Here is a 14,370-nt window from a genome sequence, read left to right on the forward strand (position 1 = left end):
TGGTGATGTCCATGAGTTCAAGACTTCAGGCTGTCATTGCCAACAAAGGCTTTTCAACCAAATATTAGTAATGACCATTTGGTTTACAGTTATTTCATTTGTCCAATTACTTAGGAGCCCATGAAATGAAGGGATTGTGTTTAAAAAATGCTTCAGTTTTTCACATTTTTATGCAATCTTTTTGTTCAACCCAAGTCTGAGTTGTTTTATTTCAAATTCAATGTGGTAATGTACAGAAACACAATTAGAAAGAATGTGTCTCTGTCCATATATGTATGGTCCTGACTGTATGGACAATGGATGGATAACTATGTAATCTATAGAATTCTGAATGGAAATGTAGCCTTAAAAAGGTAGAAGGGCAACATGACCAAATTTTACTTCATCAAACCCAAAAAACAACCCAAAATGGACCAACCTGGGGGGACAAAGTGAGAGTTTGGTTGATCTCCCCCGTTTAAAAAAACATTGCCCCAAGGCAAAAATGTAAACTTTATTAACATCAAAATGACTGATTAACACCCACACCCACCAAAACATGAATAGAAAAAAAACAATAAACCTCAAAAAGGTTTTGGCACCAGGTTCTACATAAGTGTCTTTGTGGTGACCTTTTAAAGGCCCTTTAACATGCTTTTCTTAAGCCTTTCAGAGCAAACTTTATCCATGTATATGATAACTTATTACCTTTGGCACACTAAAGAATGATTGTTTTATTAAATATTAGTTATATTCACAGCTAATTTTAGTGCAAGTAAGACAACTCGATCTCTGAGGTTCCGGCTTTTGCTCCTTGAGGGTGCCGCCCATTTCATGACGTCATCTTTGGATTTCATTCATTTTGTTTGTTTGGCAGGTTTACTGTGACCAAGGTCTGTATCAGAATCAAACATGAAAGTATTTACTCCATATAAAATCTATCTATCTATCTATCTATCTATCTATCTATCTATCTATCTATCTATCTATCTATCTATCTATCTATCTATCTATCTATCTCTATCTATCTATCTATCTATCTATCTATCTATCTATCTATCTATCTATCTATCTATCTATCTATCTATCTATCTATCTATCTATCTATCTATCTATCTATCTATCTATCTATCTATCTATCTATCTATCTATCTATCTATCTATCTATCTCATACCTGCTTTTATTTGTGAGTCTTCTGAATTAGAGCTGTGCCTCAAGTGTCTCTAAAATAAAGGGGAGGAAGCTGTGACTTAGTGGGTTGTAAATGAAAAGGAAGAGCGCATGAGATGGTGTTGAGCATCCGTGCAGTGAAGTGGGAGACGGAGAAAGGAGCGAACGTCCAGAGTGGGAGGGGTGATGGTGGAGGAGGAGAGCTGAAGGTGGTGCTGGTGGTCTGGGCCTTCTTCTCAGAATGATCCCAGTGACGCAGGTCCTTCCACACACATCCTGACAGCTGCTCCCTGCCTGGTTACAGCGCTGATCGCCCTGTCCAATAACTTCCATTCTGTTTCCACTTCAGAGCACGGCCTGTCCCCCTCCCCTCCATTCTTCCAGCTTTTTTTCACTTAGTGCTCTTTTATTTATTAGTTCCTATTGTGACTAATGAGTACACCTGGAAGCTTCACTCACAGTTTAATCAAGTTGAGCTGTGAAGACAATAAAACAGCAACGTGTTAACCCTCGATGACACAAGAAAGCCCTGGGTACTAGTTTGGATGGTAATTATGCACGTCATAACAATTTTTCATTATAACCCACCAGCAATGAAATAAACGCGTATTTATTTTCCAAAGCTTCCTCTATCACACACTGATTGAGCTGTGTGAAGTCTCGATAACCTGAGTAAAAGATCAGGGGGGGCCACAATCAGGTTTAATTTTATGATCTCTAAGGAAATTTGCAACAAGTTGATGAGGAAATTGTTCCGCTGCAGATTGAAACTGTAAAACAGTCGTCAGTGGAAAACATAGATGGACTCTTCCAACAAACAAACCAAATGTCAACAATCTGGAGCATTTTGAACAGAAAAAATGAAAGACCCCCTCTGATGAAAATGGAGTTTTTATCATGTTATTGTAGTAAGCTCAAAATTACATTTCTGAGTGTTTTTTTTGATCAGGGCCGTTTGAAAAAGCTTATAGTTAGAGAAAATATCCTGAGCTCCTCATGGGAGCGTCTGGCCACCCTGAGGAGGAATCTCACCTCAATCAAGGCGTCCTTGGTAGAGGATGCCTTGATAGCAACACAAAAACAACACTTTGCAACAGTGTTCGATTTTGCAGTAATAAGTTCAGAGAGGCTGTTGTGAGCAGAGACTTAACCGATGAAGAGTGATGGTAATAGAAAGTTAGAACTCTTGATACTTAAATCCTAATGTAAAATAATTACGAGGCTATAGACCCTCACCCGCCCCAACCTGCTCCTTCCACCCCCACCCCGTGGATCCTAAAACCGTTCCACAATTTAGGAACAATAAAACTGAAAGACTGACGCTGAACCTTGATGACCTCTCAGTAAAACTACTCAGTCACCTTAGTTGTTTTATTCCAGTACAAATATATAAAATGAACACTTTACGAATCTAGGATAGTGGGAGGACTTTTTGGAGTCTCTTTTCATTCACTGTAGCAGCAAAGTTAGAGAAGTCTAATATAAAAAGAGGTGGTTTGCTCCTCCACAGACTGCTGAATTGAGTGTAAAGAAAGGTCATCATGTAGAGCTGCTTGTTCTGCTACCTTCTGTCTCCTCCTGACTGAATCAGACATCTCTATGTCTCTGCCAGTGACCCCACCTGCTTCAGGAATTCAGTTTAGAATCTGACCTATCCTCCTCTCACTGCAGCTGTGATCCAAACATAAGAAAATACAGGAAGCCTGTGAGGGTGTCCTGCATAAATTCCTGAGCACAAGAGGAAAAATAGTTAAAGACACACTCCGATCATCTTTTGATCTCATGGAAAAGTGTTCCAAGTGCTCTGTGAATTATAATTATGCCATTTTCAGCCAAAATCAAAAAATCTGTGTTGCTTTCTAGGATATTGTTTCTGCAGAGCGGCAGGAGTTCATTAGAAATGCACTTTTGAGTTTTGGGTGGGACTGTTGGCACAGAGCAACCCAACCCCCCTTCCCTTCCCCGTTATTCAATTCAATTCAATTTTATTTATATAGCCCAATATAGTCGTCTCCATGGGCTTTCTAATGAGCGTGAAATCATAAAGAACATGAAGTCATTCAGTAATGGCTAAACTAAACAGACTAAACTAAACTGGGCATCCCTGCCCTCAGACCCTCCTTCTTGGTAAGGAAAAACTCCTAAAAAAAACTGATTCTGGGGAAAAAATAAAAAATCCCCGGGGGCGTCCATGTGAGGGAGGGATCCTCCCCCAGAACAGACAGGCAATGTACCAGAACTCTTAGAGAAGAATTAGCTTATCCAACTCCACAACTACATGTTTGAATAGTCCAGCAGATGGGCTCTTCAGGGTCCGTTAACGAGAGCTCTCTGTTTACACCTTATCCCACTAGCGTGTATTTCTGGACCAGCTAGGACTCGACACCCCCCTGTGTGCCTGCTGGACTTTCTGACAGGGAGACCACAGGCAGTTCATGTTGGCCATATCACCTCCAGCACCATGACAATGAACACAGGCCCCCTTCTCTTCACTCTGCTGACTCACCACTGCACCCCAACATCAAGCTCCAACCTCTTCATCTAGTTTGCTGATGACACAACAATGGTGGGTCTCATCAACAACAATGATGAGACCACCTACAGGAGTGAGGTGAACAGGCTGCTCTGTGGTGCAAAGACAACAATCTTCACCTGAATGTGGAGAAGACAAAGGAGATGGTTGTGGACTTCAGGAGAACTCCCACCCAGCACGCTCCACTGATCATCAATGGTGCTGCTGTGGAAAGGGTGAGCTGCACCAAGTTCCTGGGGGTGCACATCTCCGATGACCTGTCTTGGAACCACAACACTGTGTCACTGGCTAAGAAAACCCAACAACGCCTGTACTTCCTCCGCAGACTGAAGAGGGCCAGAGCTCCTCCCCCCATCATGCAGACCTTCTACAGTGGTGCCATGGAGAGCATCCTGACCAGCTGCATCACTGTGTGGTACAGAACCTGCACCACATCCTGCCGGAAGTCTCTGCAGCACATTGTGAAAACAGCTGAGAAGATCATCAGTGTCCCTCTCACTGGGCTCTCGGACATTTATCACTACCGCCTCACCCACAAAGCCGTCAGGATTGCAGTGGACCCCTCACACCCATCCCAGAGACACTTCCTCCTGCTGCCATCAGGGAGGGAGACTGCAAAGTCTCCAGGCCAGAACCAGCAGACTCAAGGACAGTTTCCTCCATCAGGCGATAAGGAAACTCAACTCCCTCCCTGCCCTACCCCCCCCCCCCCCCCCCCCCCACACACACACACTGCTACAAACTTAAACTGAACAACTTTTTTTTACCTAAGACTAGCACTGTCACTTTAAACCATCTCATTGCCACTTTTGCACTGACCTATTTAGATTGCTGTTATTATCATTATTATTGTGATGCAATTTGGATTTAGAAAGCATCACTCTACGGAAACAGCGGTCTGTTTTCTTCTCGAAAACTTAAAACTAAAGATTGACAGAGGAGGAGTTGTGGGAGCTGTGTTCCTTGACCTTAAGAAAGCTTTTGACACAGTCAACAGGGACATCTTAATCGAAAAATTACATCATTTTAATCTTTCACCAAGAACTCTACTCTGGCTGGAATCTTACCTGACATGCAGGAAACAACAGGTCAGAGTCAATAATACAACATCATCATGTGGAGAAAATCAACTAGGGTTACCTCAAGGCTCATCATTATCCCCATTACTGCTCAGTCTTTACATCAATGACCTCCCTAGCTGCTGCCCACCTAATGTGCAGTGCCAGCTTTATGCAGATGATGCTGTCATCTATGTTCATGCTAGGGACAGATACCAAGCAGCTCAAGAACTCACATCAGCCATGAACAAGATCTCAGAGTGGCTCCAAAAATCCCAGCTGATTCTCAATGTATCTAAAACCGTGTGCATGTATTTTTCTAAAAGCTCAACTAACCAAGACACCCCTCCGGTATTGATAAATGGAACAGCTATACAATCTGTCTCTGAATATAAATATTTAAGAATAACAATTGACACACAAATAACATTCAAATCACACATCAAAAAGGTTGTAAACTCAATTAAATTCAATTTATCAAATTTTAGACACATAAGAAACAACTTAACTCTGGAAGCTGCTAAGCTGTACTATAATGCAATGATTGTTTCACAAATGACCTACTGTATGACCAGCTGGGCATCAGCATGCAGAACCATTCTGAAACCTCTACAAACTGTTCACAAACAAGCTCTGAAAACTTTGGACAAAAAGCCCAAAAGCCACCATAATTGTAAAATACTTCAGAAACACAATCTATTGAGCTTCAATAATATGATTCAACATACAGATTGCATATTGGTCTATAAAATCCTTCACGGTCTGGCTCCTCCCCCACTTCAGGACTTTGTCAAAAAAAGACAAAACAGAAGCACCAGAGCAAGTTCAAGAGGCGACTGCATCATTCCTTCCAGAAAAAGCAGCTTTGGACAGACTGTTTTCTCCTTTCGAGCCTCTCAAACCTGGAACACAATCCCAGAAAGCATTCGACAGTTCTCCACACTTCCATCTTTCTCAAAACAATTAAGATCTTGGCTGCTGGAAAACCAAACTGGCACTCATAGCTAATTTTAGGGACAAGGCAAGAAAACTGTTTGCTAACAAAAGTAAAAATAAACCATTGGGGGGTGAAAAAAAGTGGTCACAGTTGTCATAGTATTGTTCTGATTTTGGCGATTTTATTGATGTATATTTTGGGGAACTATGCATTTGAAACTGTTTTAAATGTTATCCGAGTTATGTTAATTTTATGTCATTTTTCTAATGCAATTTTACGCTATATATGTACATTTTTACTCTGTTTTACTCATTTTATTTTAAGTCTCTAGGTGGCTGGCCATGGTCAGAACGGGACAGAGGATGGAAATTACCCTAGGCTACAATCCTGCATATTTACAGTGTCTCATTACCTTTAGAGTATTCTACACTGTTTGTTGTATGCATTGTCCCTTAAATAAATAAATACAAATACAAAATACAAATTTTTATAGGCTGCTTGCACTGTGGGTTGAGAGGAAAGAAATTTAATCTGTGCTGTCTATCATGTGTATGCAGTTTATTGAAAAATAAAGCTGACTTGACTTGATATCGCCCTCTCACAACCCGACAAAACATTATTGGTGCTACAAAACTGACAGCTTGGATGAGGAAAGGAAAGAAATCCACAAGTGGATGCATCCCAACAGAACAGAACAGAACACTTTTGACAAAGCCATTTTTATTCACGTCTGCTCCTGATTCACAACAATTTAGATAAAGAAATGCAATTTTAGGCTTAATTTTCTTTATACATGTCCTCCATCATCAGTAAAATGCTAGAAGCGCATGTTAAAAACACCAAAACCACTGTTTTCTTCAGAGTGGGTCTTTAACCCTTGTGCTATCCTGGGCACTTTAACATTGGGAGTTGGGTCATCTAGACCCACTAGACAGTGCTCTGAACCTTTTTTCTTCAATGATTTGTGATCTTCACTGGTGTCCATGGATTACATGAAATCTTTCCACCTTTATCCACCTTTGTCATGGTAGGAATAACACGTCAATGGAAGGGGGGGGGTCATCTAAGATAGCACAGGAGTTACGATGGCATACGTTAGTTGTAACAAAGGCTAGAAGGGGAAGGGAATTACGTGTTTAAGCAAATAATAAGAAATAAATTACTATTTATTATATTTCTTTCATTTGGTCTGAAAAAAAGATTTTTCCCCCCGAAAAGGAGTGCATTAAAAAATTAAAAAAAGGTTCTGTCAGAACAAACATTAGTCTGACCCAGAGAGCCACAAATAATTTGTCACTTTTGAAGCGACACAAAAACCATTTTTTACTCACAGATAACACAATATAACGGACATAGAATAAAACCACAAGAACAAGCATAACATTTTTACAGAACTCTTCTCGTTTGTTGCATAAGATCGGATTCTTTTTTGAGGAGGTGAACTGTGCCTTTAATTGGAACCCGGAAAGAGTTTCCTGTGACACCGGATGTGCATCAGTTCAATGTGACCGGCTTTCAGCAAATAATGTTTGATTCGTGACTTCAGGGAACATTTCGGATTATACAAAAATGTTTTTAACCACCGTAAACTGTGAGTATGAACGTAAACAGACACGGCTGTGTCCTTAATGTAAAGCCAGCTATCTGTTAGCATCGAGATGCTAACATACTTTGGTAGATATAAATACGATTTTGGTCCCGCTGGTGTTTTTTTAAGAGTTTAGTGCTAAAGATGTGTGACTATAGTGACATAGAAAGTATAAAATGTATTCGTGTTCTGATTCATTCGGTTTTTATTTATATGTTTTTAACTAGCTTCGAGTTTTATGCTAATATGCTAAACAGCAGCACCAACAGCATTGAGCTGTTAAGAATTTTGACCTAAAATGACCCCGTAGTTAATCTGTCTCTGCTCTTTTTCAGTGGCCAAGGCTAAATCGAAGTAAGTTTTTTACATTTTTTAAAACAAACTTTATTGAACAAATCAATACACAACAGTGCAAGACAGCAACTGGAATGGAACAAACCAGGGGGTTATTATTACAATTTACACAAAAGACATTGAATCTGATGCACAGATCGGATGTTTTAATGGCTTTCTTATCGTCAGAGTTTCTTATTGTGTTCATGTTTTGTTTGAACTCATGATTTAAAATAGAAAATTGAGGGGTATGACTTGTAACTTTGGATTTATGAATGTGCCATTTGCAAAAAAAAAACAACCAGTAAGAGCTTGCTAAATCTCAGTAAGTGAGAGTCCGTCGTCACGGTAACGTTCTGCTCCTTGTCCTCCCGCAGGACCATCCTGGTCCAGATGGTGAGCGCCGCGGGGACGGGCTACTGCTTCAACACCAAGAGAAACCGGCTCAGAGAGAAGCTGGTGCTCCGGAAACACGACCCGTTCGGTGAGCTTTCACACAAATCTGACCTCCACTCCTGCAGGTCAGCGGCGTCTCCGAGGCTTCAGCTGAATTCACACGAGTCACTTTTCATTTTGTCCAAGTTGAGCCTGAACAGCAATATTTTCTGCCCATTGATCAGAAACTGACATCAAACTATTACTAATAATTAGAAATCGCTGGGAAAAAAACATTTTACTTAATGTTGTGCACTGTGCATTTGTAATAAACATATGTTTGTCTGTCTCATCTGAAATGTCATCAAATGTTATTAAAAGTTGTAATTAATGCCCTAAAAAGCAAACACTGCATAAATCCTCCTAATGCATAAAAGTCAGACATGCTTCTGGAGATTCCAGCCTTCTTCAGCTTTTAGTCATTAGACCTGCTGAAAACAAACAAACACAAATATTTTTCTAGCATAACAGCTGCAAGTTCTCCATGCATCTCTTTATAACTGGATTAGAAAAGGATTACAACAGAATAAATGGGGAGTTCCCCATAACTATTCATGAGAAAAGACCCACTCATGATTAGAACTGTTTCAAACATGCTTTGGTGTTTTTAACTTGTTTTTGTGGTATTTTCCAAATGGAGGAAATATATAAAGAAAATTTTACTTAATAATTGTATTTCTGAGTATTTCTTTATTCAAACTCTTGTGAATCAGGAGCAGCCATCAAAATGACGTTTGAAAAAGATTGTACTTGTGATAGAAAAGACGCTGGCCGAGCCACGAGCTCCCTGCTCTGCTCCATTCTGATCATCCACTAACGGAGGACTGCATCTGTTTTCCCCGTCTGGACGGGAATCTGGATCCACACAGCTGGATAACTCCAACATAGCTGTGGGTGTAAGGGGCTGTAGGCTAGTGGAAGAGTGTAAACAGAGACCTCTCAATAATTGGTGTTGGGACGGGGCAGGCTTATCATGTGGTCCCGCCCACAACTCAAAGAGGTGAATTTCTAAGGAAATCCTGCCGTTCTGCAGAAAACGACAGGATTTTTGATTTAGCCACTAAAAAAGCAGCATAATCAGAATGGAGCTTTAACTCAGAATGGTTGTAGCTAATAAAAAAATCCCACGCCAGCCAGACTCATCTATAGTTCCTTCTTTTATCTGAAAAACTGTCACTTTTTTGCTTAAAATAATAAAAATTGCTGATAGTTGAGTTTTGTGTGAATCAAATAAGCAACAATTTTTTAAAGGGTTTTTAATTTTGTCTTTGCAGTGAACAAGCACGTCCTGTTCTTGGAGAAGAAGAAGATCCGATCCATTTAGGCGTGTTGTTCCGGCCTAAAGACCCATGTTCAGATTGTTGATCAGAGTTTGATTTGTTGTGATTTTTTTTGTCGTATGGTGAATTAAAAGCCTCCTGTGGTGCTCCTGCATGTCGGTGTGGTTCATGTGAAGCTTCCCTTCATCGTCAGCAGCAAACAGGAGAACACCACAGTCCTGCAGAGCTCCATCAGCTGATCTCAGAACAGTTCTGCCGGGAGGTTCCGTTTGGAGGGGAAGGACGTCTGCGTTCCGACGGCCCGCACGCTCACTCCTGCCACCTGATTGGCTCTGCGCGCCATCTCCTCCAGAGGCATGGCAGGCTGGTCGGCCATGTAGAAGGCCAGGGCTCCGATAAAGCTGTCTCCAGCCCCCTGAGGAGAAAGGATGTGTGCCGTTAGAGCGGTTTAAAGGCCAGGAACGCCTTCAGAAGAAGACGCTGTCCACCTTAACAGCAGGGGGTGCTGTGGCATTTATCTCTTCCACTCATGTCAGCTTCAAAATGGGATGTGAAGGACTCAAATAAGCATTTTAGTTTTACACTAAAACTGTCTGAATCCATTATTAAGCAGATTAATTCATCAGCTTTGTGTAAAAAGTCAGCAATATGTAAAAAAACAACTTAATTTTAAGAAAATCTAACATAAATAAAATAATAAAAATGTTCCAATAAATTTTCCATGGGATCCAATTTTTGGAATTGATTGCTGTGAGTAAGTATTACATTTAAAATTAAATTTAATTCAATTTAAAAATGTAAATTGTATTTGTTGTGTATTTAATGACCACAGCATCTCAATTCCTTACAGACCCACTCCAATGAAAATGGGGTTTTTAGGATGTTCCTGTTTTTCTGATGTTGGAGGACAAATATTAAAATTAAGGTGTTGTCTGAATTTCCACCCTAACTACTAATAAACTATATAATGCTGTGACTTTTAAAAGCATTTTGGACGCCATGCTCACTACTTTTGTTTTTTAAAACAGAAGATATGAATTAAAATGAGCTTTTGTGGGGATTATTTATAAGTCCACTGTCGTCTGAAGATAAAAACTTTAATGTTTTATCAAATAAATACATTTAAAAACATTTTTTAGTAAAAACTGTTCCGATGCATTGTGGTCTTTATTCGCCGATCTAGTGAGCATCGATGCAATCTTGGGAAATTTCCAGGCCACTCGATTTGTGAATTGTAGATTCGCACAGCACTACAAAATGGCAGAGGCACTATATATCACTATATAGTGAACAAGGGAATTTGGACACACCCATGTAACCCTTGTGCTATCCTAGGCACTTTAACGTTGGGAGTTGGGTCATCTAGACCCACTAGACAGTGCTCTGAACCTTTTTTCTTCAATGATTTGTGATCTTCACTGATGTCCATGGATTACATGAAATCTTTCCACCTTTATCCACCTTTGTCATGGTAGGGAGAACACGTCAATGCAAGGGGGAGGGGGGGGGGGGTCATCTAAGATAGCACAAGGGTTAAATGTCATTTTGGAGTATTTATTAATTTGTGATATAAAAAATAAGCTTGGTGCTGTGCTCCGTTCTGATGCAGACAAATAGATCTGTGTACGTCTTTGTTTTCCTTTTCCTAAGTTCAAAACTACGGCTGGAAGGCTCCAACACTGCTCGCCATATGGGGGGCTGTAAGCTAGTGGGAGAGCTGGTGAACAAAGATCTTTTAACAAATTCAAATTAATTTTATTTATAAAGCACCTTTCATGTCAAACAGACAGCTCAAGGTGCTTTCCATAAAAAACAAAAAAGAATACAATAAAACCAATCCCCACACATGTAATAAAATAATTAAATAAGCCCCTCATAGTAAAATACACAAAAACAAGCACAAGTAAAAGAGAGATGACAGAGCTAAAGAGAAGAGAACCCAGAAGGCGCCGTCCGCCCTGTCCTCCTGTTGGCCGGGGTGTCAGCATCTATGCAGCACAAGCACAACGAGCACAACTCATCCCCAGCACCCTAAACACCAGCACCAGAAAACACTCCTAAGCAGTCTAAAATGTAAAAGGAATAAAATAAGAAAGTTAAAATATAAATACAGGTAAAATATGAAAATATCAATTAAAATAAAATAAGATGATTTGGTGCATAAAAAAGTCTAAAATATAAATAATAGCATATAAAATATAAGAGTAAATATACCACATATAAGATCTAATTAAAAGCTGAGTTAAATAGATGAGTCTGTAGTTTCTTTTTAAAAACCTCCACATTGGATGAGGCTCTCACATCCTCAGGTAGACTGTTCCACAGATGAGGTCCGTAGTGTCTGAACGAGGCCTCGCTGTGGTTTTTTGTCCTGACCCTGGGGACCTTCAGCAGGCCTGCACCTGAGGACCTAAGGGCTCTGGGGGGTTCATAAGCTAAAAGCAAGTCTGATATAAAGGAAGGACCAAGGCCATGGACACTTAAAAACTATTAAAAGAATCTTAAAATCAATCCTGAAGCTGACAGGGAGCCAGTGCAGAGATTTTAAGATCGGTGTCATGTGCTCCCTCTTCCTGGTTCTCGTTAAAAGGCGAGCAGCAGAGTTCTGGACTATCTGCAGGCGGTTAATAGTTGTTTTCTTTACCCCAGAAAGGAGGGCATTACAGTAATTTATCATTGATGTAATAAAAGCATGGATTAAGATTTCAGCACTGGCTCCAGAGAGAAAAGGTCTCACTTGGGCGATATTCCTTAGATGGTAAAATGCAGATTTAGTTAGTTGATTCACATGTTGGTCAAAGCTAAAATCTGCATCTAAAATCACACTGAGGTTCCTTACTGTGTCACGTGTAGTCATAGAGTGGGTTGACAGATAAAATTGGACCCTATCTCTCTCAGCCTCAGAACCGATTACCAAGACTTCAGTCTTGTCCTGATTGAGCTGCAAAAAGTTCTCTCCCATCCACATTTTAATGTCTAAAATACAGTTTAAAAGGTTATCCAGGGGTCCAGTGTCATCAGGAGACACAACTACATACAGTTGAGTGTCGTCAGCATAGCTATGAAAGTTAATGCCATGTCTCCTGATGACATCACCAAGTGGAAGCACGTAAAGATTAAAAAGTGTGGGACCCAGGATGGATCCTTGAGGCACCCCACATGTCAGTTTGACCTTTCTGATGAGAAATCATTTAAATTAACAATAAATCTCTGTTTGTGAGGTAGGATTTAAAGCAATTAAAAGCTGTCCCGGTAATTCCAACCATGTTGTGAAGTCTGTTTAAAAGGATAGAGTGGTCAACTGAGTCAAAGGCTGCGGGGGAGGGGAAGGGGGCGCCTAATGTCAAAAGCCCCGCCCACAACTCAGGTAAATTTCTGATGAACTCCTGCGGCTCTGCAGCAACTATGTCCTAGAAAACGACACCGTTTTTTTTTTTAGCACAATGGTAATTAAAAGACTGCTGGGAGCGCTTAAAAATAGATCAAAAGATTAAGTAATTGAATAATTATTATTTTCCATCAGACACTGGTTTGTTTTGGTTAAACGTACCGACGTGTTTCGGTGGAATACCTTCGGCCTCCGTCAGGGTCGTCACCAGGTGGTAGTGTGTGACGTCTTTAACCCTTGTGCTGTCCTATGACCCCCCCCTTACATTGACGTGTTCTTCCTACCATGACAAAGGTGGATAAAGGTGGAAAGATTTCATGTAATCCATGGACACCAGTGAAGATCACAAATCATTGAAGAAAAAAGGTTCAGAGCTCTGTCTAGTGGGTCTAGATGACCCAACTATCAAAATGTTAAAGTGCCTAGGATAGCACAAGGGTTACAAACAGATGAAACATGTCGGTGCGTTTAACAAAAAACAAATCAGTGTCTGATGATAATAATTTATAGACACAATGAACTTTATGGAATCATAGATCAAAAGATGATCGGGAAGGGGGGACTTTAATGGCTGCCAATTCACACACAAATAAAGTTTTTTGTTTTCGAGAACAAAGAAGTTCAGCTGGGCTACATTTGGTTTTTATCTTCACCCCCCCCAATTGATAAAGGTAGAATGTCCTGTTTATGCCTCCGGGAAGAGGAGTGGGGGTGGGGGTTCTGCTGATGGGAAAGGGAACGGTGGTGTGTAGGGACACGCTCCCGTTCAAATCAAACAGGCCCTGACGCGGGTTTTCACAAGCCTGCTCCATTACTCATCAGCTCCGCTTGAAGGAGAGTTCATCACCCTTGGAGCCCCCCCCCCCGCGCCTCACAGTAACACTCGGGAAAAGATGAACAGTATGAACTGCGTGGAGGTGACTTTGACATTTGCCCCGACCCAACTCTTCGGTCAGACCAGGCTGTGGTTCAGCGGTCAGACCAGGCTGTGGTTCAGCGGTCAGACCAGGCTGTGGTTCAGCGGTCAGACCAGGCTGTGGTTCAGCGGTCAGACCAGGCTGTGGTTCAGCGGTCAGACCAGGCTGTGGTTCAGCGGTCAGACCAGGCTGTGGTTCAGCGGTCAGACCAGTGTCTTTGGTGACTCGGCCTCAGCTGAAGGGATGATGCCACCCCGGTAGGGGTGAGAGGCCGTGACGACAGCGCAGCACGGTGACAGTTGTAAACAAGAACAGGTGATAAAACAGCCAAAGTGAAGGTTTTGTGGTGATGACAGAAGGTGAAAGGTCATTGTCACTCCCTCATCACATGCTGGTGATTAATCAGCTGCTGACTCTCCAACCATCTTTTTTTACTGCAGGGATGGGCATGGACTGGAGTTTGGCATGTAGACTAAATATTTTCATTATATTTAATGCAATGAAAAAAAATACTGAATATAGTCTTTTTAATTGTGATTAACACACATTTTTAATTGTAATTTCTGTATTAACTACATAATGTTGCAACTTTTTATTTATTAGTTGCAAATTTTAGATGTTTTTTATGTCACCGATTAATGCAGCGTTTATTAGTTGGAAAAAAACTTCAAACAAATAATCAATAATTAGAATTTTATTGTTTTGGGAGAAAGTTTTTAAATTATTTAAAAGCTTAAAAATGTATAACTTC

At 40.7% G+C, this 14,370-nt stretch overlaps 2 protein-coding genes across 9 annotated transcripts in view; one reads left to right on the forward strand and one right to left on the reverse strand.

Annotated features, from left to right (window-relative positions):
• The first annotated feature begins 7,121 nt into the window (after nt 1–7,121).
• mrpl33 (mitochondrial ribosomal protein L33) lies at nt 7,122–9,468 on the forward strand. The gene is made up of 4 exons (XM_004082800.5): nt 7,122–7,269; nt 7,602–7,620; nt 7,977–8,083; nt 9,309–9,468. The coding sequence occupies exons 1-4, from the start codon at nt 7,248–7,250 to the stop codon at nt 9,356–9,358; spliced, it is 198 nt and encodes a 65-aa protein (XP_004082848.1). The 5' UTR covers nt 7,122–7,247; the 3' UTR covers nt 9,359–9,468.
• Nucleotides 9,179–14,370, reverse strand: part of rbks (ribokinase) — a 46,668-nt gene continuing 41,476 nt past the window's right edge. For 5 of the 8 annotated variants that reach the window (XM_078940543.1, XM_011490797.4, XM_078940541.1 and 2 more), the window contains one exon: nt 9,179–9,729. In XM_078940543.1, the coding sequence (XP_078796669.1) occupies nt 9,556–9,729 (174 nt within the window). In that variant the 3' untranslated portion in view covers nt 9,179–9,555. Of the gene's footprint in view, nt 9,730–12,864; nt 12,983–14,370 lie in introns of all 8 variants that reach the window. The other 3 variants (XR_013653113.1, XR_013653114.1, XR_013653115.1) reach the window with 2 other exon arrangements.

Source organism: Oryzias latipes, chromosome 22 (genome assembly GCF_053564925.1).
Source record: "Oryzias latipes strain Hd-rR chromosome 22, Olatipes_Hd-rR_3.1".
NCBI classification, from domain to species: Eukaryota; Metazoa; Chordata; class Actinopteri; order Beloniformes; family Adrianichthyidae; genus Oryzias; species Oryzias latipes.

Excerpts from the sequence above, each read along its gene's own strand:
- mrpl33 (XM_004082800.5), top strand. The coding sequence starts at position 7,248 with ATGTTTTTAACCACCGTAAACT. Across the intron at positions 8,084-9,308 it reads CCGGAAACACGACCCGTTCG|TGAACAAGCACGTCCTGTTC; the intron begins GTGAGCTTTCAC and ends TTGTCTTTGCAG.